The 26,103-nt window shown below is 43.4% G+C and overlaps 1 protein-coding gene across 11 annotated transcripts in view; it reads right to left on the reverse strand.

The window, feature by feature from the left end:
* Positions 1–17,441: 17,441 nt before the first annotated feature.
* The window catches only part of DLGAP2 (DLG associated protein 2), a 395,404-nt gene continuing 386,742 nt past the window's right edge, over positions 17,442–26,103 (reverse strand). For all 11 annotated transcript variants that reach the window (XM_083730087.1, XM_083730088.1, XM_083730083.1 and 8 more), the window contains 2 exons: positions 23,763–23,915; positions 17,442–19,779 (listed from right to left, as the gene is read on the reverse strand). In XM_083730087.1, coding sequence (XP_083586213.1) covers positions 19,561–19,779; positions 23,763–23,915 — 372 coding nt within the window. In that variant the 3' untranslated portion in view covers positions 17,442–19,560. The remainder of the gene's footprint in view (positions 19,780–23,762; positions 23,916–26,103) is intronic.

Genomic DNA, 26,103 nt, shown 5'->3' on the forward strand with positions numbered 1-26,103 from the left:
AACATACCAGTCTCTTGATGGTGGTTCATCACTTGATTTATTTGTCCCATCCGTCGCTCCGGTCACAGAATTCCATTAATCAGCAGTCTTATCTCCCGAATTTCACTTGATGTATGTACTTTAGCTTCTTTCCAATTATATGTTTCCAATTCTATTTCCGAGCTAAAGCGAACCTGGGCGCTAATTGGAGACGGCGTCAGGAAGAGCCGACTTCACCGAGGGCTTGTGCCAAGTGACTGGGCACCCCCTTCTTTCGAATCCGGTGGTGCATTGTGGCCACCGCTGGCAAGGCAGTCCCCCCCCCATCTCCTTGGGGGGTGGGTGGGAAGGCTGCATACTTCCCTTAGCAGCCTCTTAGTTACCTCGTGTGGGTGGGAGATATGTTATTGTTGGCCATCTTCCAATGCGTCACCTGGTAGCCCCCCGACCCCTCCCCTCTCCATAGGAAATCGTTGCCCCCAAATTGGTTGTGTAGCTCACAAGATCCAATGGGATCCTCTCTTTGCTCCTCAAATATGAATGAATTTTATTATTTCGGTCACAGACCAGTTCCAGCCCACATACAATATCAAGGAAATCATAAAACATGATAGGGATACATTTGAATTTGCAGTAAGGTATAACAGGGATAATACAGATGTAGCAACAGTTTAAAAATATATAAATTAAAACTTAGTCACTAACATATAACCTAAAATTATCATTTAAAAACTTAATCATTATGATAGCACAGCTTGTTCCCTAAGTTTTATGGCAATCACACAGAATTTGGCTACCCTTAATGTGATCTCAGGATCCTTGTCCTCTACCAGGGATTTTAGGCATTGAAGTTCGGATTCATTTGGAGATTTTTGAATAGCAAAGGTAATAAATACTGAGCGTATATCCCCGTAGAAACGGCAGCATGAGAGACAGTTTCTACCTCCATCAAGCCACAGGGGCAGACTCGTTCCCTGTATGGTTTACCCTCAGATCTGCCCTGCAATAAGGCAGATGGCAGCACATTGAATCTAGCGAGGGTAAATGACCGTCTGTACTTAGGTATTTGTAATTTTGACAAATAATTTGCTGGGGTAAATCTTCTCTCATTATCTTTTATTGCTGGGTGTTTATTCATCTCGCTCATGTGGCATTGGTAAAGGTAAAGGTACCCCTGACCGTTAGGTCCGGTCGTGACCAACTCTGGGGTTGCGCGCTCATCTCTCTCTATAGGCCTAGGGAGCCGGCGTTTGTCCACAGACAGCTTCCGGGTCATGTGGCCAGCATGACTAAGCTGCTTCTGGCGAACCAGAAAATAGGGACACTTGGAGTGCCTGATTTTCTTGTTTTTATCCTGTACTTTATTCTGTGATTTTATCCTGGGAGTTTATGACGAAGGGCAGTATAGAAATCCAATAAAAAATGAAATGAAATAATAATTAGGCTTTCTTCTCTTGTCTTGCTTTAGTCTGGGTCCTGTAGCAAATTGTCACACTCACTCTTCAGACATGGGTCATTAGGGACTCTTTTTACACACACGTGTTTGTGCCGTGTGATTTGCTTCCTAGAGCAGCACTCACATCCTCTGTCTCTTTTAGTTCATGTAATAAGCCAACCTTCCTTTGTTTCCTGGTGTGTGCAACATATATTCCTAGGAGGCACATGTACTGACTCCAGCAAAAGATCCCATTCCTCACAGAGTGTCAGGGGCTGGGCAGAGGAAGAATGGTCCACCGTCCATCAGACCATGTGGTGGGCCGGACTATATTTTGAAAAAAATAAATAAATAAACGAATTCCTATGCCCCACAAATAACCCAGAGATGCATTTCAAATAAAAGAACACATTCTACTCATGTAAAAACTCGCTGATTCCTGGACCGTCCACGGGCCAGATTAAGGAGGTGATTGGGCCGCATCCGGCCCCCGGGCCTTAGGTTGCCTACCCCTGGTATAGATTTACAACTGTGGTTTGAGGGAGGTCACAGCTTAGAGGCAGATGAGGGGGAAAGTTGGGAAATTGTGGGAGAGCCAGAGCAGCTGGCTGACATGTTGTCATTAGAAGGCATTCCTGACCCTCCATCTCCCAGAACCCGGCAAGCCTTAAAAGTAGGAGAGCAAAGAGCTGAGAAGACACTTAGTGGCACCCGTAGAGGGGGTGTTGCTGTTGACGAATGAGGAAGTGGGAGAGACGGGGGGTGGAGATTCACTCGGGACAACACCATTATCCTAAGAGGCTGGGTTCTGTAGCCTCTCTCTGTACAGGCTGAAATTAAAAAAGGACTGTAAGAAACTTTTCCTTGTCTTTATACTTTCCTGGGCAACTAGCTGGGAGCCGCTGACAGCACCCTGACACAGAGTTGTGCATTGAATGCATGGATATACATGTGGGTTCTGATGCGCACCTCATAACAGTGCTACTTTGAATACAGTCCATTGTTCATGCACATGTGTAGAACGCCAGCTCAGTCAAGCTTCTTGGTAACACCTGACCCAGCTTCCAGGGCTGAATGCGGTTAGATTTGTTAGATAATCAGCAGTAGAAAATCAGGAAGAGCTGATTTAGTCCTCCTGCACTCCATTTTACCATTTTACCACCACTGAGGTGGCAGTGTGCTTGCTAATTGTCTAAGGCCAGGGCACTTAAAATGCTTAACTCTGCATCATGTTTTGCCTTTCTTTTCTCCCCCCCCCATTATATTTATTAATTTTCCAGATTATTACAAATCAAATCAAACCAAATTAAATTAATACAATTTCTTAAAATCAAGTTTCCCGCTCCTGTTCCGAACATATGATCATCTTCATTTCCTCACATTGCCCATCATTTCTTATTTAGAGTCCAGTTGGCATCTTTCACTTGCCGTTAAACCATTCTTCCAGCTGGCCGCTTTTTCCTCCTTACAAACAGCATCTCTGTTACATCTTATAAATAAGTCATCCATTTCACATGTATAGTCCTTCATATACATTGTTGTTCCAGACCTGGTGTGCCGGGAGAGTTAATTACTATCTTCCATTGTTCAGTTCTTTGCAGTGCTAATCTGGATGGTACATTCTATTCCTTCCGCTGATCACCGACTACCGTACAAGCTGTAGCCATAAATAACTCACAGAGTGCATATCCAGTCTCCGCCATTAAAATTCCACTTTAGAGTTCTTCCTCGGCACACAGTTAAAAACAAGACATTTTCTCTAATTCGGCCTCTCCGCCAAACCTGCTCGGCAGCAGTTCATTCTTTTTTCACTGCACCAACAGTATTCCTAGTCCAGTCCAGGAATAACTTTAAATAAAGTCCATTCAGCCTTGGTTGCGGTCTAGGGGGGAGGGCATAGTAAAACCTTGTTAAATTCCTCGTTGAGCAAAAATCAGAAGCCTCCCCCCTCTTTTCTGAGGTAACAAACAATAACGTAAGTGTCTACGCACGTCTCTTTCTCCTGCAAAATGTAAGAGACGTGTGTAGCCGCTGCTATGTTTTGCATTTCTTATGCACCAGGTGAGAGCTGCCTTCTTTGCTTCCCCTGCTACATCCCCCCCCCCCCACAGCGTGTAAAAGAAAAATGCAGATATATTGGAGGGGGGAATTTAAAGCAGATTATGAACTGGCCCCGCAAGGGACGCAGGTGGCACTGTGGGTTAAACCACAGAGCCTAGGACTTGCCGATCAGAAGGTCAGCAGTTCGAATCCCCGCGACGGGGTGAGCTCCCGCTGCTCGGTCCCTGCTCCTGCCAACCTGGCAGTTCGAAAGCATGTCAAAGTGCAAGTAGATAAATAGGTACCACATTTCCGGCATTTCCATGTGCTGCTCTGGTTTGCCAGAAGCGGCTTAGTCATGCTGGCCACATGACCCGGAAGCTGTACGCCGGCTCCCTCTGCCAATAAAGCGAGATGAGCGCCGCAACCCCAGAGTCGGCCACGACCGGACCTAATGGTCAGGGGTCCCTTTACCTTTATGAACTGGCCCAGCACTCCGACTGATGCTTGTCTCAATTCGTAAAGTAGCTGAGAGCGAGATACTTGCTCTGTTGCAGGAATGGTAAAGGAAATGGGCATTCAGGTGATACCGAGATGATGTAGAGAGAGAGAGCTCTACAATTTGATATTTATTGAGCAGAAACATCTCAAAAGGAACCCTAAACCAAGTAAGCGTGGAGTTTTTAACATCTGCCTCTAAGTGCTTGGCATCTCCTCTTATTTTAAGGTTACCAGATTTTTTCCCAATGAATCTGGGGACACTTTTCAACTTCCTACTAAATAGATGGATTTTGTCAGGGGGCTGATTTGTAAATCCGGGGACTGTCCCTGGGAAACGGGGACGTCTGGTAACCTTATGACTTAGTTTCCATGGCCAGAAAGGCAAGAATCTATGTCAAAATGAAAGTTCTGGTGTCACAATTGGCGTCTGATGGGACTAGGAACATCCCCAATGGCAAATGCTCCAATAACATGCAGATATTACTTCAGTTATTTCGGGTGGGAGGGTCAGGAGGGTTTGCATGGTCTGTCAATGTCATCTGGCTTAGGCGGATCCAATTTATGTGTTTGGGCGCAGGCAGGTGAAACAATTATGAAGTTATAGCATGTGTTAGTATTTCAGAGGCTCCCTCTGCTGGTGACTGGTATTCACAGCAGCTAATTGAGTAACCTGGGTGAATTTGAAGGCAGCATTGCAAGGTCTCCAATTACCTTACTTCATTGGCTTTTTAAAGGCCTACCCATTCATTTCAGTGCAATGAGCTGGTTTATGCACACACTTCTTTCTCTCCGTTGTAGTGGATGGGGAAACAGAGGACTTCTGGATATGTATTCTCTAACTTGCTACCGTAGCAATATTGTTGTTTCAGGCTATTACTCTTTTAATAAAATCCATTTAGAAGGATTTTAGGAAAGGAATATCCTTGGGTAAACTGTCAACTTATAGAACCTCCTTCAGGTTACGATAAAGAAGAGTGCTCCTTTTCTTGCTTATGTGTTTTGAAATCACAGATACTATCATAAGCTATTGCTTGAATTGCAACACTGAGATTTCAGCAGTTTCATTCCCTTCCTGGCTTGCGTAAGTTGCCTTGTTAAAAATAAAGAGGGGGTTATTTGGTTATTTCATATTTCTGGTTCATATTCCTTTGTAAATTACTTATTTATTTTATTATACCCTGCCTTTCTCCAAGGGCAGGGGGTCAGAACATGAGCTACAAACCGAGCAAGCTAAAAACACACAAATCAGTTATAAATATTTAAAAGGAACTAATAAGTTAGCAGGTTAAAAACAGCACGGAATCAAAACAACTTGTAACTATTTAAAAGCACAACAAGAAGAGAAGAAATACAACACCCACCAGTCAAAAATCTGTGCTGCAATAGCTATTTAGTGACCAATGACCCATTTAAATAAAAAGGTCTTTGCCTGCTGACTTATTCCATTGTGCAAGCAGTATATAAGCTTAGTTAAAATTTTTTTAAAGGGGCCAAAATGATCATAAGTAAATAGCAAAAATAATTTTTAAATACAGGAAGCACGCCCTTCTGATTTTACTACATAAACAAATGTTTCTTACAATTGGCATTCCAGTTGTTAAAAAAAGGCTGTGTACATGCTCCCATTTACTGTGCTTCCAGTGTTATGTTTTTAATCCATGTTTACTTAGCATTATCCAAAATGCATATTTATCCTGTGCTTTGTTGTAAGAGACTGTAGCTTGAGGCACTGCTTCTCCAAACCAGCTTGACACTGATTAAAGCCCTTAGCCATTCCAAACTGGTCTTTAGCCGAGGTGTGAACACTTTTGCATAGAGAAGCGGTTCCCAGACTGGGAGATCTTCATACAGGCAGTCCACATTAAATATTCACATTGACTTTTCGTTGTATTTTTACTACTTCTTCCATTTCCTGTGGCAGGGAACTAGTGATGTTACTATTTTTTTCTGGGATTTATTTATTTAGTTATTAAAAAAAAACCTTCTGTTTGGTGGAAGAGTCAGAGCACTTCCAAATTCATTCATAGAAGGAAAAAAAGCACGGACCTTCAAGGCTGTTTCCCAGCCAAAGAAGGCACATGGCAGATAGTTAAGCATTTATTGTCAAAATTAACACATACAGCTTTGGATACTATGCACTGCAATCTAGTGACTAGGCAGCTATTCCCCTGCTCTATGGAGCATTTGCAGCAACAGTACATAAACAACAGTCTACATACCTTTCCTGACGGGCTGTGTGCCAGAGACTGCTCCCGTGTGGAAACTTTCTCTGTGCATCCCTTTTCCATTCCTTCCTAGTTCTGGGCAGTGCTGTTTTTCTAGAAAAAAGGAGGTGCCGGAACGCACCACGAACACCTCCCTCAGTCTCTTAGAATGGCAAGGCACCCAGCTGAGAGGTGCCGGAACTGAGTTCCTGTGAGTTCACCTTGAAAAACGCCCATGTTCTTAGGGACAGTGGTGCAGGAGAGGGTGGTGAAGCATCTAACAACAACAACAACAACAACAACAACAACAACAACAACTGTACCACTCCCATCTGACTGGGTTGCCCTTCACTTGCCTGACTTGCCTCTTCCTCCTCCTCTTCTGACCCATCTTGTGCTCCACCCTCCAGCTCTGAAGCTTCCTGATTCTGATTCTTGTTTCCTGGCTGGTACTCCACCCAGAGACGAACGAAGGCTAACCGACACCCGGGGCGGGGCAAACCGCCAGCTGCGCACGCGTTGTGTACGCATGCATGGCATTGCTACATACGACGCATGTGTGGCGTCGCTATGTAGAGCAAATGCGTGCAACACCACGCATGCGTTGTATGTAGCGGTTTGCCACCGGCGCCGCCCAAGCGCCGTACGGACATTGGTGGGATCCTCCGCTTGCGGCTGTAGTGGTGAAGGAGGGATCTCACCACCGTCCGTACAGCGCTTGAGCGGTGCCGGCGGCAAACTACTATGTACAGCGCATGTGTGGCATTGCTACGTACAGCGCATGAGTTGTATGTAGCGGTTTGCCACCGGCGCTGAGTGCCGTACGGACAGTGGTGGGATCCTCCACATGCGGCGGCACAATGGCTGCTTATGCTGCCACGCCTGGGGGCAGTGGGGCAAGCACCCTGCGGGGTGCCTTCCTCTCACCCCCAAGGCATGGCACCCGGGGCGCACCGCCCCGTCCACCCTTGCGATGCCACTGACCCCACCCCCCAATAGACTACTGTCAGACTCCAGCCCTCTTGCCCTGGCTGCCCACTCGTCAGCGGCTTGCCAGTCTTGCGCATGGATATTTACTGCTTACATGGCACAGAAGTTAAAACCATTTACTGGGGTATTGTCAGGGACAGGACAGAGGAGGAATGGTGGAGACCGCCTCCCCAGCCTGAACCTTCCAGAGACGGGGAAGACAGTATAGATGTACAACAGTTGTTTGTGGGAGGTCACAGCTCAGGGTTAGATGAGGGGCAAAGTTGGAATATAATGGGAGAGGAGGAGGAGGCAGAGCTGGAGCAGCTAGCTGACACATTATCACTAGAAAGCATCCCAGACCTCTCCCCCCCCCCCCCAGAACTCGGCGAGCGTTGAAAGTAGGATAGCAAAAGCAGAGACAGATGGCCCTAAGCAGCCACCGTAAGGTGGGTGGTGCTGTTGACAAATGAGGAAGGAGGAGAGAAGGAGTGTGTGGAGATTTACGCAGAGCAACACCATTACTCCAAGAGGCTGCATTTCTAAGCCTTCCTCTGTGAATATTGAATACACAACATTGGTAAGAACTTTCCTTGTCTTATCCATTCCTGGCAACCTATTGTGGTTTCCCAGCTCTAAATGTCCCTGTGGTGGGGCAGTCAGACTGCTGGCTCCTTACATTAGAACTGAATTCAGCTCGGGGAAGCACAGACCCTCCAAGTGTCCCAGTTTTCAAAGGATGTCTCTGATTTAGAGAAGCTGTCCCAGTTTCTGATTTGATCCCGAAATGTCTCGCTTTCCCTTAGGATGTCCCTATTTCCACTGGAGAAATGTTGGAGGGTATGCAGTTATCTGACCCCCAAGCTGTCTGAAGGCAATCCTGTATAGGGATGGGTTTTTTTTTTTTTTTAAAAAAAAAAGTTTAATGTATTATTATGTTTTTATATACAGTGGCACCTTGGTTCTTCAACTTAATCCGTTCCAGGAGTACATTCGACTCCCGAAACCATTCGAAAACCAAGCTGTGGCTTCTGATTGGCTGTAGGAGCTTTGATTGGTTGCAGGCTGTTTGTGTGTTGGGGGTGGCAATTGAGGGGAGGAGATAGGGAGAATATGGGAAAGTCTTGCTATGGGAGCAGAAATCTGCCTATGCAAAATTGGAGTTCACCCTAGATATGTACGTGAGACTTTATATCTGATTCACGAGCTGTCAGAGTAGCTTCTAATTTCTGGTTATTGCATTGTTCTCCATGGGCAGACGCTGTGTTAATAAAGAGCAGAGCCAGTTTTCTCAAAAAATTTAATTGCAGAATTATTTACAGGAGATGATCATAAACAATACAGGAACCAATTGATAGAGGCAGCTTCAGAAAAGAGCCAGGGGTGGGGTGGGGGTGGGGTGGGGGGTGGGAAAAGAGTGACGCACATTTTGTTTTTCTCCTTACAATTAGCTGAAGGCAAATAGAGGATCATGAAAAGGAGTAACTCAAGAATAAAACAATTTGGCAAAGATGTCCCAAACAAACAAACAACCCAACATTTTTGGTAAATAAGGTATTACTGAGAAGCAAGAAATTATTGGAGCAATGAAACATCATACTGTACATTCAGTTTAGGTATCCTGCATGCTACTTAACAGAACTTCTCAAAAGAACCATAAAAGAATGAGAAAGAGAATTACATAAAATAGTTTTTAACTTTAGTGAAGTGTAGATTTATACAGATGGCAAATATTTGGCACTCAGTTCATCCTCATTGTTGATATGATTTCTTATGTGTCTATATATATATTTATATCTTTTATATATAATCATATATATATATATATAATTCCTTAACGATAAACTAAAGAGCTAGTTTCCTGTTTCTAACATTCCTTGAAATTCTATAGGAGGCATTTAATTTAGTCCTCAGGCCACACTTGAATATTTTGGCACGTTTACATACTAGGTGAACTTATGAGTTTATTTCGGTACAGAAGAAGACTGTACAGCAATAGTGGCTTTTTTGTGTTTTTGTTTTGTTTTGTTTTTACAGGAAAGAACCATTCTAGAGTAGTATTATTTGCACTGTTTCAAAGGGATTCCTGGAAGAAGAAGAAAATCAATGGATGAAATGGATGGAATAATGTGTACATGCTGAGCCCTTTGAAAGTGAAATGAAGACAAAGATTAAACCTCAGAGGTAAATCAATGCAGAAATACGAATGGAGATTGCACAAGTAGTTATGAGCTAAGAGGCGGTGGCAGGGAAAGGAATACACAGGTACAGAGCACCTGTGAAATTATGATAAATCAGGAAAGCTCCACCCACATTTGTTAGCAACAGCTCAAGCCCATGTATACTCTGACATAGGTAGCTCAGTTGGCTAGGGCATGGTGCTGATAACACCAAGGTTGCAGGTTTGATCCCCGTATGGGACAACTGCATATTCCTGCATTGCAGGGGGTTGGACAAGATGATCATCTGCAATTCAACAATTCTAGGATAAGTCCCACTATGTCCAGCGGGGTCTGCTCTCAGTTAAGGGTGCATAGGGTTGCAGCCGAAGTGTAGAATACATTATGGCTGCAATCCTATTCACACTTATCCAGGAGTAAGACACATCAAACACAACAGGACGTACCCCTCAGTAGACAATTGCACCGTAAGGCTGCAATCCCATACCCACTGAACTCTGTGGGGGCTTACATCTGAGTAGACATTCTTAGAATTAAGAGTTTTGCCAAATCAAGGGAGTTTTGCAAAATGCACAATCCAATTTCGTCACTGGAGTAAGGTTGCATTGGATTATGAAGACAGGTGCTTTTTTTGATCTATCTCAACTGAAAACAAACAAACAAACAAACAAACAAACGATGACCCCATTTGGTATCGAGCATGGCCTATTCGGAAGGAGCAAATGGCTACTTTAGACAATATTCCCATATTGTCTGGCTTCCATTTTTTGTCTTATGTTAACTCTGCTAGCTTTTGGCTAGTATCAGGGTCGGTGCTATCCTGAGGCAAGCAATCGCCTCAGGTGGAAGGTGTGGGGTAGAGGATTAGGGTGGCATTCAACCCTGTTTGACTTCAAGTAGATCTTCTGAAATTAACCAACATAACTGAGTTAGGGCTATTAATTTTCGTGGGTTTGCTCTAGCCAAAACTTAGCTAAATGCCATCTTTAATACTCCCTGGCCGCCACCTCAGACACTCACGCCTCTTACTGCTTGACTTTCTACTGCCACTGCTACCTACCCTCCCTCCTTTTGAGGCTCCTGTGGCCTCCTCCCAGCCGTCACCTCCCTTTCTCCATTTGGCATGGTGGCTACAAATTCTGCTTTAGTTGGAGTTGGAATTTCATCGCCTTCAGTTAAATCTAAAAGAGCATTTGCCACAGAGGCAAAGCAGTAACTGTGCATGCATCCTGCCCAATATACCTCACTCAGGGCAAGGTAGAGAAGAAGGGAGCACCCCAGATGAGAAACTGCTGGTGCAGCTGACACCGTTGATGAGAAAAAAATCACAAGGGAGAGAATGCGCTGGTGGTTGCAGCCAAAGAGCGTTTAGTCAGGTGCCTCAGTGCTTTGTGTTGAACCTATGAAACCTCCCAGCTTTTACACCAGGACAAATAGACTTAAGGTTGAACATCTGTGTATGTCAGACCCCTCAGAGTGTCCCTATTTTCCAGGGACATCCCTGATTCAGAGAAGCCATCCTGGTTTCTGATTTGACCCCAGAATATCCAGCTTTTCCTGATGATGCTCCTGTTTTCATTGGAGAAATATTGGAAGGTATGGAGTTATCTGACCCGTGAGCCATCTGAAGGCAAGCCTGTATAGAGAACTTTTATATATACAGTGGTACCTCTGGATGCGAACGGGATCTGTTCCGGAGCTCCGTTCGCGTCCTGAAGAGAATGCAACCCGCATCTGCGCAGGTCGCAATTAGCCGCTTCTGCGCATGTGTGTGACGTCATTTTGAGCGTCTGCGCATGCGCGAGCGCAACCCGAAAACGCTCATCCTGAAGCAACTTTAACCCGAGGTATGACTGTATATATTTTAATGTTTTAGTGTGTTTAAATATATATATTGGAAGCTTGCCAGAGTGGCTGGGGCAACCCAGTTAGATGTGTGGGGTATAAACAGTAAAATTATCATCACGGACTGGGACGTCCCTACTTTCATCAGAGAAATGTTAGAGGGTATGGGATGTCAGTGGCAAAAGTGGCAATTGGGCATCTACTATAGCTGCCATTGGAAAGGGGTTTGCCTTACATCCCCATTAAATGATTCAGTAGCAGGCACAGGTTGTGACAGAAATAAAAGAGAGGGAACTACACTCATCTTTGCTACATCTGTGAATATCACCCCTCCCCCGATTTTTTAATTAATCACTTTTCCATGTGCAAGCTCCCACTTTGCCATTCATCTTATTATCTAATGTAACCTACTTTCTATAAATAATAATAAAAAAAGTTCCTCCATTTGGCCTTCAAGCCAGGGAAATGTTTGCTACTTATTAAATTTTCAACTGACTTATAATATACCTTGCCGAGTACCTCAGTCCCCAAAGGGAGATTTATCTGTGAAAACAATCTCCCTAACATAGTTTTCTCGCCGGTACTCTGTTTGAAATCAGCCTCATTATCCTTTAGAGAGCCCTTTTGTCACAGAGGGCTTTCTGAGAAGCAGCAGCTGGTTCCTAGGGGTGAACCAATACATTTTGCTGCCTGAGGCAAAGTTCAATTGGTTCCCTCTCCAGAGTACACAAAGCAAGTCAAGATATTTTGGCATCTGTGGCAGAAAACCCCACAAGCGCCTGTGCATGTGCCCACCCTCCCTGGCAGTAAACATGAAACAAATAACCAACAATTTCAGGACACACAAAAATCAGCTGCCCGAGGCAGGAGCCCGTCTCTAGTTGGTGGTAGAGAGGAATATGCGCTATAAAGAAATGAATGCAAGAAGGAAATGAAATATTAGCAAAAGTTCAAGAAATTAAAAAAACAAACAATAAAGGCAAGAAAAGAGAGAAAAGGACGGTGGGTAAAACACTATGGTATCAATACCCCCTCCATCTACCAAAACTCAATATATCCCTAGCTGCATGAGAGACGACAAGCATGCAGACTACTGCCCAAACCATTTATTAGGCTCACTAGGTCTGGTGCCAGGAACCAGCTGGGGCAATTGTTGGCCCACGTGCTTAGGCAAGGCCTACCAGGGCTGCCACCTACCCTATAACTATCTCCCTGCGCAGTTGCCCCAACACTGTAACTGCCTGGCAGCACTGTGACACTTTTGGGGGAGAGCTGTTTGTGCTCTAATATGCTCTGGGCAGCTGCCATCTCACTTTGCCTCAAATGCAAGATGGCAGCTATCTGGCACCAGTTGGAGCTGAGAGCCGCACAAAAGCACTGCCACCAGGCAAGGTAAACACATTATGGGTGGGTGTGCAGAGGGCTCTAGAGGGCACCACAGATGTAGTGCCTTGTGGGGCACTGGTGGCAGCCAGCGGTGGCCCAGGTCCCACTGAGGCTCGGTACAGACCCTGCCTGGGGCTACAATTTGTCAGCCATGCTGCCAATCATTTGCACAGGGGGAGGAAGCAAAGGACAAATGCAGCCCTCTGATTTCTCTTCCTACCCATCACAGAACTCTGACTTGGACCACTGAATTGGATTTGAAGCCTAAGAACTAACTTTGTGTGCATGCCAATCTTCTCGTCGCCTGGATAAACATGCAGGTGCTTGCTGCCATGAGCAGATAGAGGTCTCTGGCTGGATGAGCGTGAGGAAGAAAAGAAAATGGGGAAAGACAGTAAAAGAGCCTTTCTGAAGGCTCAGGCACTTTGAACTCATTCCAGCACAATGCAATCATACCTAAATCCCATTGAAAGCAATGGGGTTGGATTTAAGGGCAGGCTGAAGTTGCTTTCACTGGGAGCTTTAGGTTCAAATAACATTCTCTGAGCGCATGAAGGTTTCTTTCCCTGGTCAAACCATTGGTCTCTCCAGCCCAGCACTTACTACTCTGACTGATGGTAGCAATCCAAGGTTTCAGGCAAAGTTGCTTCCCTAGTCCTGTGACCTGGATATGTCAAGGATTGATCCTGGTACTTTCTGCATGCAAGGGATCTGTTCTGCCACTGAGCTGTAGATCATTCCGACTCATGCACTTTGCGTGTGTGTGTACGCAAAATTATTATATAACTCCAACACTATTAATAATGTTAGTGATAGCCCTATCTGACCACAAACAGAGAACTGAAGGCTACAAACACAATAGAAAATCTCTAACTGAGCAATCCTATGTACACCCAGGAGTGGGGGGGTGGGATTCACAGCAGGGCATTTGCTGCATCTATTGCCCTCCTGACTCACTCCGCCCAAGGCGGAAGGTGAAGAGGGTGGATTCCCCCCCCCCCACATTTCCCTCTGCTCCTTATCCTACAAATTTCCCTTCTTATTGACACCAATGGAAAGGGAAAGAAGGACTCCCTTTCTGGAGGTGTGGCAAGGGAAAGAGAGGTCTTTGGGTCCAGAGGTTCCAAGGTCGTCTTTGACCATTTGTGGCTCTACTGCCTCTGGAACATGTGCAGAGTGAGGGTAGCATAACTTTACCAGGGTCTGCATAACCATTACCCTCTAATAAACAAACTCATGTGGTGAAGTGCATATCCGTTTGGCAACAGGGACATCCCAAAATAGCACAGAGGCTTCCATGTACTAGAGGGACTCCTAAGACACCCAGAAGTTTGCAGATTAAAAAAAGAGAGAGAGAGAGAGAGAGAGCTGTGAGCATCTAGGACATATGGAGTGCAGAGGTGTCAACTGATGGGAGTGTGGGAGAAGGAGAGAAAAAAGAATTGACCCGCTCAAGTCTATAACTGCTCAAGATCCTGGGGGATGGTGTAGTGTTGTGTGGGAATGTGTGCCACAAGCGACTCATATCCTGGCGCTGTGCGATGTTTCAGGACAGTGGGAAAAGAACACCTTTTCCTTTTCCTGTTCTCCAAATTCCTGCCCTCCTTTAAACTCTCAGATTCATGGCATCCTCAAACCTAAGCCTCTAGCGCTATATAGAACTTTTTTTTGGGGGGGGGGAGAGACAGTGATCCTCATTCCCTTCCCTTTCCTGTAAGTTCTCCTGAGGCCTGAGCTGTAAGGTTCATATGGCAGGTTGGATGGAGTGAGAAAAGAGAGGATGTTTTCTCACCCTTTGACTAGAATGAGCAAGCCCATGCATGATGGCTTGCCTGGGGCCACTTCAATGGGCACATATCTGCATATATAGCACTTTGAATGATAAAACAGCAGCTTCCACAAGCCAAAGCATTTCCTGTGGTAGCATCTTCTACATGAAAGCCACACCTTTCCTATGAATTACTTTGGCCGATTCTCGAGAATTCAGTCCATGAGAACCATCACGTGCTTCATTTCTGAGGACCCAGCTTGGAAGTTACAAGACACAGTTTTTGGTTTTACACTCAACGACATCTCTATCCTTGCACATTTATTCACTAAAGGCCATTCTGACCAACTGAGTAGCCAACTACCATAACTCTCTCAATGATAAAAGAAATAAATAAAGATGACTACATATGGCTGACATACAATGGAATGCAAATAATACAAATTGCAAGCCCTGGAAAAAGCAAGTCTAGAATATTTTCTAGCTTAGCCCAAAATACCGTATTTTTTGTTCTATAAGACTCACCTTTTCCCTTCTAAAAAGTAAGGGAAAATGTGTGTGCATCTTATGGAGCGAATGCAGGCTGTGCAGCTATCCCAGAAGCCAGAACAGCAAGAGGGATTGCTGCTTTCACTGCACAGCGATCCCTCTTGCTGTTCTGGCTTCTGAGATTCAGAATATTTTTTTTCTTGTTTTCCTCCTCCAAAAACTAGGTGCGTCTTGTGGTCTGGTGCGTCTTAAAGAGCGAAAAATACGGTAATTTGTTCCATACCGCCTGATACTATGCATGTTTACTCAGAGGTAAGTCATGGTTTTCCCCATGCGACTTATTCACAGGTGTGTGTGCTCAGACCACAGCTTTGTAGTGTAATTCCTATTACTCAGAAGTAAGTCTCATTGTATCAATAGGACTCATTTCCATGTTGTGTATTTAGGCACTGTAATCCTTTGCAAGCTTTGGAGGAAGCTGCACTGGACACATATATAAGTTTGTGCTATTAGTCAAATGTAATCACCTCACAGACTATGAAAGAGCAACTAGGCTGTAGTCCTACACCCACTTGCCTGGGAGTAAATCCCCTTGAACTCAAGGTGATTTGCTTCTGAGTAGACATGCACAGGACTGAGCTGTTAGCCTGTCTACCTAATATTATTTTGTAAACCCTCATTCTCAAAACGGGAACCTCACCCTGTCTTGAAGAAGGAACTGAAAATTGTACATTTTCAACTCTGCTGTAGTACACAATTACATTTCATATCTCTATTCATACAACAGACTTCAGCTCTAGTAATGTTCTCTATGTAACCTTCGCCGTTTCTTCTAGATTGGGATTGCTTGACTTGCAAACCTACGACAAACATCCATTTCAGTTTCCTACCACCCAACAAATTAAAAGTACAACACATGAGAAAGCATGGCTTATGACCTGCCATTATTCATTTCATCTTTCCTGTACAAAATGAAAACGGATATATATTGCACTTAAAAACTTTACTTGTGAACAGGTAACATTTTATCAGAATCAGCAGAAGGCATCTGGTTTACATTTGAAAAATTATTCTTTGGAACAGAAGTGGAGCAAACAGGGGACATGGGAGCACACACAGAGGCAAAGGATCCTGTTCAACATCATTGCATGAACAAGATGCAAAATTAGTGTCTCACTTAACAATGGCCTCCTTTACCTTTTATGAGCTGTGCCTTCCTTACTAATAAAAGCAAATATATATATATATATATATATTTGCTTTCGTAGATTTTCACGGGTACAGGAATGCAGGTTTTGGTGTCCTCGGGTGTCCCTTTGGTGTCCCTTTTACACGGGAAGACACCCGAGGACACCAAAACCTGCATATATATATATATATATATATATATATATATATATATATTTAAAAACATGGCAGTAAAATAAATAAGGAAATAAATAAGAATGCTTCAAATCAAAGGTCTCGCCTGCACTGGAAGTTAGCTTCCCTTTAAAGAGGTCTCCATAAATAAATAAGAGATAGGGCCAAAATGCATTTCATGTTAATTGAGTGTGATCTTGCATGTGCATTTGTGTTTCTTTTCTGCTCGCGTGTTTATTCAGAATTCTGTGCATTGCTGGGCACTTTTTGGAGGCAGAGGAAAAATGCCTGGCTGATAATGTACAAGCCACAGAAACACTCCAGTGCAGATTCAACCTTGCAGCGCAAATCCCCTGAGCATAGCTCCTGCAAAATGAGTTCAGAGTGAAAGAGGTTTTATGTGCAAATAATATTTGATGAATTAGACGGTACACTTAATAAGTGTGGACTCTTTAAAAACTGTTTAGCTTTGCATGTAGTATATACGGTAGGGGGGAATCAAATGCAGATTACCTTATTACCACCAGGCCCTGATTTACATAGGATTACTCGAAGGAGAAAAGCACATGTGATTTGGCAACATCTGTTCAAAAAATGAGATAAAAACATATCCATAGCCATAATAGGGAAGTGGTGGGAAAGGAAGAAACAAGCAAAATATTTTCCAAATCTGCTGTCTCTAGGAAATGCATACTCCGTTCCTTTAAAGGTAAAGGTAAAGGTACCCCTGCCCGTACGGGCCAGTCTTGACAGACTGGGGTTGTGCGCCCATCTCACTCAAGAGGCCAGGGGCCAGCGCTGTCCGGAGACACTTCCGGGTCACGTGGCCAGCGTGACATCGCTGCTCTGGCGAGCCAGAGCCGCACACGGAAGCGCCGTTTACCTTCCCGCTGGTAAGCGGTCCCTATTTATCTACTTGCACCCAGAGGTGCTTTCAAACTGCTAGGTTGGCAGGCGCTGGGACCGAGCAGCGGGAGCGCACCCCGCCGCAGGGATTCGAACCGCCGACCTTTCGATCGGCAAGTCCTAGGCGCTGAGGCTTTAACCCACAGCGCCACCTGCGTTCCTTTACTTTCATGTAAATACTTCTAATTAGCAGTTCCACTTGAAACAAAACATCATTTTTTAATTTGCCTAGACCTGCAAATAGGCTTGCATTGGAAACAGAACAATAAGCAGCATTAATATTGTACACTACCCATAAATTGATGTACAGAAACTCTTTGAATGCTCTAGGGAAGGGGATATCCTAATCTTTACAGAAGAATAGTTTAGGATTGTTATTGTTATTAATATTTTTTATTTATTTTATTTTTTTGCATTTTTAGTGATATACATTCCTCTTGGTTTTTTGCTTCCAAATTCAGTTTTAAGGCTATTTGGTAAAATCTACATAAGAGATCAGGCTCAATTAACAGTGTTCTCTCCTTTCTCAAACATTCAACTCTAAAGATTCATATCTCGAAGCTAAACATGCTTATATCAGCTTTGCCCTAAAAGAAGAACGCATGCGTAACAAAACACATTGGAGGAAAAGGGATGGAGGGGGGATGAGAAAACCCATTTTCAGATCTGCTTTAACCTCCTATAACTTCTAGCATTTTCAAGCTGAAGGGCTTTGCAAAGTTACATATTTAAAGTGCTCATCAAAGTGAAAAACCAAAGTGCTGTAGTATAGTTTAAGTAGCTGTTCTGCCTATGGCTAATAAATACATATTGTTCAAATAAAACCGATAACAGAATTTTGTCTCATGGATTTCATTCAGTTTTGATATATTTTTTTTATATTACATAATCCTTATTTCAGGATCTGTGGGATATGTTTTCTTGCGTATTCACCTGAAAACATTTTTTTTTAAAAAACCACACACCTAGGACCATAACCTTTGAGAAGGTAATTACATTAGAGTAAATCTATTATAGTGTTTATTTCATTCCAGAATATTTTTTTTCCTAGCTTGTGCCTTGGTGTTTATCAAGGGCTTGGAGAACAAACTTCTTTTCTTACATTCCATACCTAGAAGTCATTCCATTCCTGAAATGGCATTCTTTAAGTCTGAAACAATCAAGACACTTTTCCTTATGTTTATTTTTTTTTAAAAAAAACTAATACTGCATAGGGGGGAAAAGAATTCTGGAAAAAAATACGAACGTAAGCCACAGTTCACCTTTTCACCTTAAGATTACCATTTAAACTGAGATATACTTACCACTCACATTCATATTTTCTTAAACTGGTTACAACATCACAACTGGCATTTTAAACAAGCAAAGGTTTTTTTTTGTATTTTGTTTTAAAGGATACCCTGAAAACTCAATTGATATAGCATTTTGAGACTTCAAATATTACACGTCATGTAGCATCGCTTTTGAATTTTGCAATCATGTTTGCAAACAAAACAGATACAACATTTTTTTCTAAAAAAAAAAAAAAACCTGTTTAAAATGTAGTGAATGTTCCAAAGGAGTTAGAATCGAACTTTTCACATCTTGCTTCAGAAGATCTAAACTCTTAAGGCTTCCTTCTTCCCTCTTTTTAATTACTCAAGTCCCACTCTTTTTGCATTTCTCCTTCTGACTTCAACACGCTTCTCCAAGTGGGTATTTCTCTCTGGGCTGGACTTCCCCAATATGAAAATATTTCCATGCTTCTTTGTTCCTGATGAATGTTGGAGGTTAATGGCTGGATATCCCTGTTCATCTCCAAAAAAACTCAACTCAATATGAGATGATAGGCCTACTGTTATTTTGCTGTAACAAAGATGAGCCGAATGGGAGAGCACATGGGCAGAATCTTTAGCCAGATACAAGGCAAGGGACTAGGAGAAGAGAGAGAGATGGGTTCTTTCTTTCTTTCTTTCTTTCTTTCTTTCTTTCTTTCTTTCTTTCTCTTGACATTTGTAGCACCTTCTACTTGGAATAGCTAATGCCTCTGGTGAACGGTGAGATGCACCCAATTGAAAGTCTGTTATTCTTATCCCTAGATATCACATAATTTATAAAAATATAAATAACCAACAAAAAAGGTAAGCTGGGTTCCATCTCAAGAGGTGTTTCTTGTTGTCCTCTGAGAACATATTGGATAAGTAAGGTCTCAACAAGCCCTATCCTTTGGAGCTGATTGTTCAGTCTGATAATAAATACCGAAAGGAAAGGAAAGGAGGGAGAAATGGAGAGAAAAGAACAGCAGTTCTTGCAAGAGGCTCAGCAAATTCTGAGGAAACCGAAAGCATTCCGCTGCGCTCGTGGCACAAAGGACACGACACCAAGGATCATTCAGTAGGGGAAATTGTGACCAAAGGCAGGGGGGAAATGAGCAGGGAAGAGACAAACTGTACAAGCGTTTCACTTTCATTTTGTCTTTTTTAAAAAAGATGGAGAAACTATGCAGTGTTCTAGTCCTCAAAGCCTAGTTTGGGCCTCTGGGATATAGATCTCAATGCTGTCTGCACGCTCTGTGGCTGAATTCTGCCGGAAAGAGGCCGCTCGCTTGGCAGCCATGAGCCGCCTCCGGGCTTCTTGGCGCTGTCTGTCAGGCAGGTCTAGAGACTTCTCTCGCGTGATAGGGAATTTTCCTTTGAGGGGCTTCTTTGGTACTGGAGGAGGAACCTTTCTTTCTTCCTAGTATTGAAAAAGAAGAATAAGAATAAAAGGAATTGAACAAAAAAGCCAAAGAACATCAAGCACCGACATTTGCTAAGGCTTCTGCGTGAAATGTTACATGTCCATGCGATTGCATGGAGGAAGTTGTTGTTGTGTGTCTATAGCTAGCTATCATCTATCTATCTATCTATCTATCTATCTATCTATCTATCTATGGGACGTGGGTGGTGCTGTGGGTTAAACCACAGAGCCTAGGGCTTGCCAATCAGAAAGTCGGTGGTTTGAATCCCCACGACGGGGTGAGCTCCTGTTGCTCAGTCCCTGCTCCTGCCAAAATAGCAGTTCGAAAGCATGTCAAAGTGCAAGTAGATAAATAGGTACCACTCTGGCGGGAAGGTAAACGTCATTTCTGTGCGCTGCTCTGGTTCGCCAGAAGCGGCTTAGTCCTGCGGGCCACATGACCCGGAAGCTGTATGCCGGCTCCCTTGGCCAATAAAGCGAGATGAGTGCCGCAACCCCAGAGTTGTCCACGACTGGACCTAATGGTCAGGGGTCCCTTTACCTTTATCTATCTATCTATGAATGAGATATGCAATGTCCAGACTCTATATTTAAAAAACCTTTCACTTTCATAAACACAGTGCTTTTTTTCTAAGAAAATGTTTAGGGGTACTCTCATTTTGACTCAAGAAAATCACCATTTTATAATTCAAATTGGGAAAAATAAATACAGTAAATGGACAAAAGTACAAAGATTCACAAAATACTTAGGGGTACCCCTTGTGTACCCCAGAAAAAAGCACTGCATAAACATATAATTTAGAAGAATATATTTACAATCTCATGCTCAGGTTTCTCCCTATTAACGTTTAGGGATCTCCTCTGTTTCACTTCAGACAGATCACACTAACACACACTGTCGTCAGCTGTATCCTGAGGAACCTCTCTCAGCAGCCATTTTACACACACACACACACACAGAGAGAGAGAGAGAGAGAGAGAGAGAGAGAGCGCAGAAGCAGCAAAAAGTTAAAAACGACAGTTACTGGAATAACAGTCACAACAGAATGGAATGCCTCTCTCCGGTGACTCACAGTCAGCCAATCACATGAGAACTACTGCCATGCGTCATGCTAAAAATAATCAACAATTCAACATAAGCAAACATTCCCATTTCAGTAAATTAAACCACTATCCTTAACAGAAGTAACATCTGATGAGCTCCATTCTGGGTCATAAGTGCTGTTTCCCTGTGGAGAATAGCTGTTGGGAGCATGGCAGCTGAATCATGTATGATCAAAGGATACACCGATGTTTCCCTTCTTGTCATCCCCCGACCCTACATAAATATAAGCTGCAGAATGTTTTCTTTTCTATTTGTGAACATGCTCGTCGCAAGTAAATCCAAAAATGGCATCCATTATTAAACCCATGGAAACCCCCAAAGAGATTTCATTAATGCTGGCAACCCTGAGGAATTACCTTACCAGATCAATTTGTGTTTACTTTATTTGGAAGCAGAGTGGAATACTTATTTTCCACAAGGTCCACTTGCAACCCTATTAAAAATTGCTGAAGCTTGTTCAGTCTTTTGGAAACAGAGGGTGCTATTGATTTCAATCAGAGTGTGTGTTAAGCACATTTTAACTCTCCCACTGAAATCAATAGGACTCAGAAGTGCCTCCTTTTGACTGGATGGCACCCAGTCTTCTTCCCTACACGGAATTACATATTCTCAAGTTGAGGGAATGGTGGAAAGACTATCTAAAGAACTTGCTTTTTAATTTGACCCATTATACTTTGTTTGGCTTCTGATGAATATGAGATTGTCGCTGTGCGCTCATCTCTAATCTCTTCTCTGCATTAAGACCCTTAGCATTAGTTATTGTCAGGCACACCCTAGCATAAGAACATAATGTGAACCTGTGACCAGGAAAATGGCCCATCTAGTCTTGCATCCTGTTTCCACAGTAGCCAACCAGATGCCTGTGGGAAACCAACAAGCAGGACTAGAGTGCAAGTACAGTCTGCACACCTGCAATTCCCAGCAGTGGTGTAGCGTGGGAGGCGGTTGCCCCAGGTGCAAAATTGTCAGGGGTGCAAAATTTCAACACCCAGTGCTGCCTCAATACAGCTGCGCACTTCCATTGTTGGTCTCCATTGAAAATGGCATCTCCATGTGACCTCTTCAGACAACAGAACAACTCTTCTTTTCTTATTTCTGTGGCTGCTGGGTGACATGGATGCCTTAGGCAGTTCAATGCCCATGCGTACCTGGTCTGTTTCCCTCCCTCCCTGTGCACAGCCCTGGGCACTGGCAACCCACGCTATACCACTGATTCCCAGCAAGTGGTATTCAGAAACATACTGCCTCCAGCAGTAGATGTAGAACATAGTCATCATGATTAGTAGCTCGTAGCAATTCCAGATGAAGTCCTTGCCTTATCAAAATATTCCATCCCATGTCAGGATCTCCCCATTGCATTTGGCTGCAAGTGCAGCCCAACTTTTCTGCAGCTCTGTTCATCTCTATTAGATTACTCTTACTCACACTACTACCTGTGTAATGTTCAATGCCTTTGAGTTTCATCAGCAAACAATGGAAAGCTCCCAAGTTTTTCTCCAGCTATATAAAAGAATATAAGAAGAACCCTGCTAGATCAGATGAATGCCTGTCTGGTCCAGCTTCCTGTTTGCCACAGTGACCAAACACCATGGGCTATGTGCCTGCAAGCAAGACATGAAGGTAGGATCACTCTCCCACTGTTGTTTCTATCAATTGGTATTCAATTGGTATTCAGAGGTTGCCTCCATTATTTTCCAATATATAGCCAGCATGACTAGTAGTCGATGACCAACTACCTAAGAGGATGAGGAGTTTGCTTTGGTTACTGGGAGTTTGGATGGGCCCCATGAGTCACCTTGCAACAGTATCTGTGTATTTTTTTTAAAAATCTGATCTGTTGCTCTGTACTCTCGCCGGGTTTTTTTTGTGTCTTGAGCCCCTCTGTATAAAAAGGCAGCTTTGTGTTTCCCCATTTACTAGAATGGGGAACCAAAAACCTAGCATAACTTTCCCCCCTCCTGGCCAAAGTGGATGAAATGTGCAGGCACAGAAACCAAGTGAAGCTGAACAATGCTTCTAAAGCCCTTTGTGTTCCGCTTCTCTCTCTCTCTCTCTCTCTCTCTCTCTCTCTCTCTCTGTGTGTGTGTGTGTGTAGAATTAAAGTTTCCTCTCATTGTCAGTTCTTGAGCTGACATAGTTTTTCCCCTTCTCCAGGTTTGGGGAATACCCTGATATGCCTCCAAACTACCCATAGCGCTACTGACATTTTTTCCAGGGATAGGAACACCAGATTCCAGCCTCAGAAAGGAAGACCTGATGCTTCCTGTGAGCCATAGGATTACTGGGTCTAAGAAGAATGCGGCACCTATCTACAGTATAGTCGAGGATAGGATTAGGAGCAACAAATGTGGGCAGTAGATGTCATGTGCGCGTCCTCCTGTGCAGCCATCCCTCAGAATTAATCTTGCAGAATCAAAGACTCAAAGCATCATTTAGACCAAATAAACTACAGTTTTGTCAACATTAGGAATTTCCCATTAATGGAGAGTGGGCAAGCATTGCTGATCCATATTTTACTGTATTTATTCGAGTCCAATGCGCCATCGAATCTAATGGGCAGCTCAATTTTCAGAACCTTGAAACCAGTATTTGCTGGTGAATGTAAATGTGCCATCGAATCTAATGCGCACCTTAATTTTTTCAAACGTAATTTGGCCAAAAAAGGTGATTCCAGTAAATATGGTAATTTATTTATTTATTTATTTGCCGCTGGAACTCCCCCCCCCCCACATACCCACTAAAGTACACTGTGAAATAACTGGCTGAACTGGAAATAAATTCAGACTTGAAAGATCAATGGGATGTTAGTAACACAAGAAGGTTGCACATGTCAGTGCCAATTGAAAAGGAGCTTGTCTGCACATATTTTGCTTACCTTCCTTTCAGGTGATTCTATTATTTTCCATTCATTCAGTTTCAGCTGGTGCAGTTCATCAAACTTCATACTGACATCTTCAATTGAAAGCTGTAACAAGTCCCAGAATCCTGCTAGATCCTGCGAAGTCGGCCGTGGCATTGCACTGGGATCCTGACATAGATACAAGAAAAGAGGTGTAATTCACTTGGGAGCCAGGATGTAAAATATTTTTGGAATGATGCGAAACTTTTCACACAAAACAGGTCTTTCCTACATAGTGCAAAAGATATGAATACTCTTTCCCAAAACTTAACCATGGTTTGGCTGAATTTGGATCAGAACCAGGGTACATATATGAGAAAATGGGTGCAAGATATGGATCAAAGAATAACCAGGAAACCATGGAACTGGATTGGGGACAACTTCCATTCTAATATAATTTCAGGAGACCTAAGGCGGAACTATTAAAAAACCCTCTATCGATGGTATTTAACACCTTATAAATGGAACTTAATATACAAGTTAGGGTTGGATAAATGTTGGAGATGTGGATTGAACAAAGAAGATTACGTGCATATCTTTTGAAATTGTTCTCAAACAGAAATATTCTGGAACTCAGGCTAATCTCTCTTATATGTTAGTAACCTTGGAATCGAAAACATTTCTATCTAAAACACACAACCGTTGGCCAGGAAGGGGATTAGTCAAACAATAATCAGTTCCTAGAAATCAGGTTCCCCATTTTTGCTTTATGTAAACAATAGAGTGGCTGGAGTCAGGCCTCTGGCAGGCCAAACGCCACCTTGGAGGAATATGGGATCCTCCTAAATCGAGGGTCCTGGTTGCGCTCAGGACCCTTAAGCCACCCCCATGGGGTGTGCTGTTGCTAGGCATGGCCCAAGCCTTGTCTGTTGGGCCCTGGGATTGCGCTTGGCTGTTTGGGCCAATTGAGGCAGGTGGCGTGATCCTGGGGTCCTATAAATACGGCAGCCCGATGAGGGTGGGGCACTTGCCTCACGCTGCTGAACACCCTCCCTCCCTATTTTAGGTCCTGCTGCTTTGGCCTTGCTTTGGATTGGGTCACCTGCTTTAAAGCAGGGGCTAGGTAGGAATTTTTCCATTTGGCAGATTGGCTTTAGCCACTTGGTTTTCGCCTACCCCCTTAGCAATCGTCACAACTTGTAAGGTTTGGTGGTTAGGCATTGGTTTATAGAAATGTGCGAGAGGGGAGGTGTGGCCATCACCTGCCCCTCCAGAAACAGGGTATTCCGGTAAAGGAATCTGGGGGTCCTGGATCTCGCCCGAAGCCCACTTGAGGGGCTAGGGCCATCCCAGGACCACAGGAACCCTGGGGTGAGCTTCCATCGATCTTCACCAATGTTGCTCCCTCATTCGGTGTTTACCCTTTTAGACTGCCTGGCAGAGAGGCAGGAGTCAGTTATAGTCCCTGACCAATGCCTAGGCCAATACTGCTCAATTTGTTTTGTAATCAATAAAGTTGTGGCCTGAATTTTGCCCAAAAACTTAAACTAAAATTATGTGTCTGTTTGAAGTTGTTTACTGGGAAAGGCCTTGGGGGCCTTGGGGCGCAACTGTTGTCTTGATGGCAGCAATACAAGAACATAGAATTGAGAATAGATGAATTTATCACAAAATGTGCAATTATTCTGAGGAATCATACATCATTTTCTGGTTAAGTGTGTTTATTGGTATGAAATATATATACCAGTATATATATGAATGATTATATTTTCCAGAAACAAACAATCTAAGAAAAGGAAGGTGGTGTCTGCTAATAGCCCTGACGCCATACAAGTTCTAGAAAGAGCTTCGGTTGACCAAGAGGAGACACTTTAAACATTTTCCAACAGACCCTTCTTGCTGTTGATAATCCCATTCACATATCCCTTCTCCTTTCCAAACGTCTCCTGTGAGCCACACACAGGGCCCTCGCCCTACCATTTATCAGACTGTGCCTAAGGGGTTTCCTGTCAAAAGCCAAGCATGTTTTGAGGAGACTTTTGTGTTTTTCAGAATAAACTTTGCTACTTAGGAAATCCTTAGTGGAGGAGATGGGAGTGGCTAATGCTAATTTATTTTTCATTTTACGTGTAATTCAACCAATAATTTGTTAATTTTATATCTCAGTGCAGCATGCGTCAAGTGCATAGTATGTGCCAGACCATTAGAAATTAGATGGAGATTATTGCAAATGAGATTTAATCCACTTGCAGCATTTAACAGAAGTCTGGCAATGGGTGGCATTTCATAGAATGCATACGCTTATTTGCATTGCAGATATTCTTCACTTTCTCCAGGGTTATGCTTTATATAATGACTATTAGAAACAGCCCACTGC

This window comes from Podarcis gaigeae (genome assembly GCF_964106915.1).
Source record: "Podarcis gaigeae genome assembly, chromosome: 3".
Classification (NCBI taxonomy): domain Eukaryota; kingdom Metazoa; phylum Chordata; class Lepidosauria; order Squamata; family Lacertidae; genus Podarcis; species Podarcis gaigeae.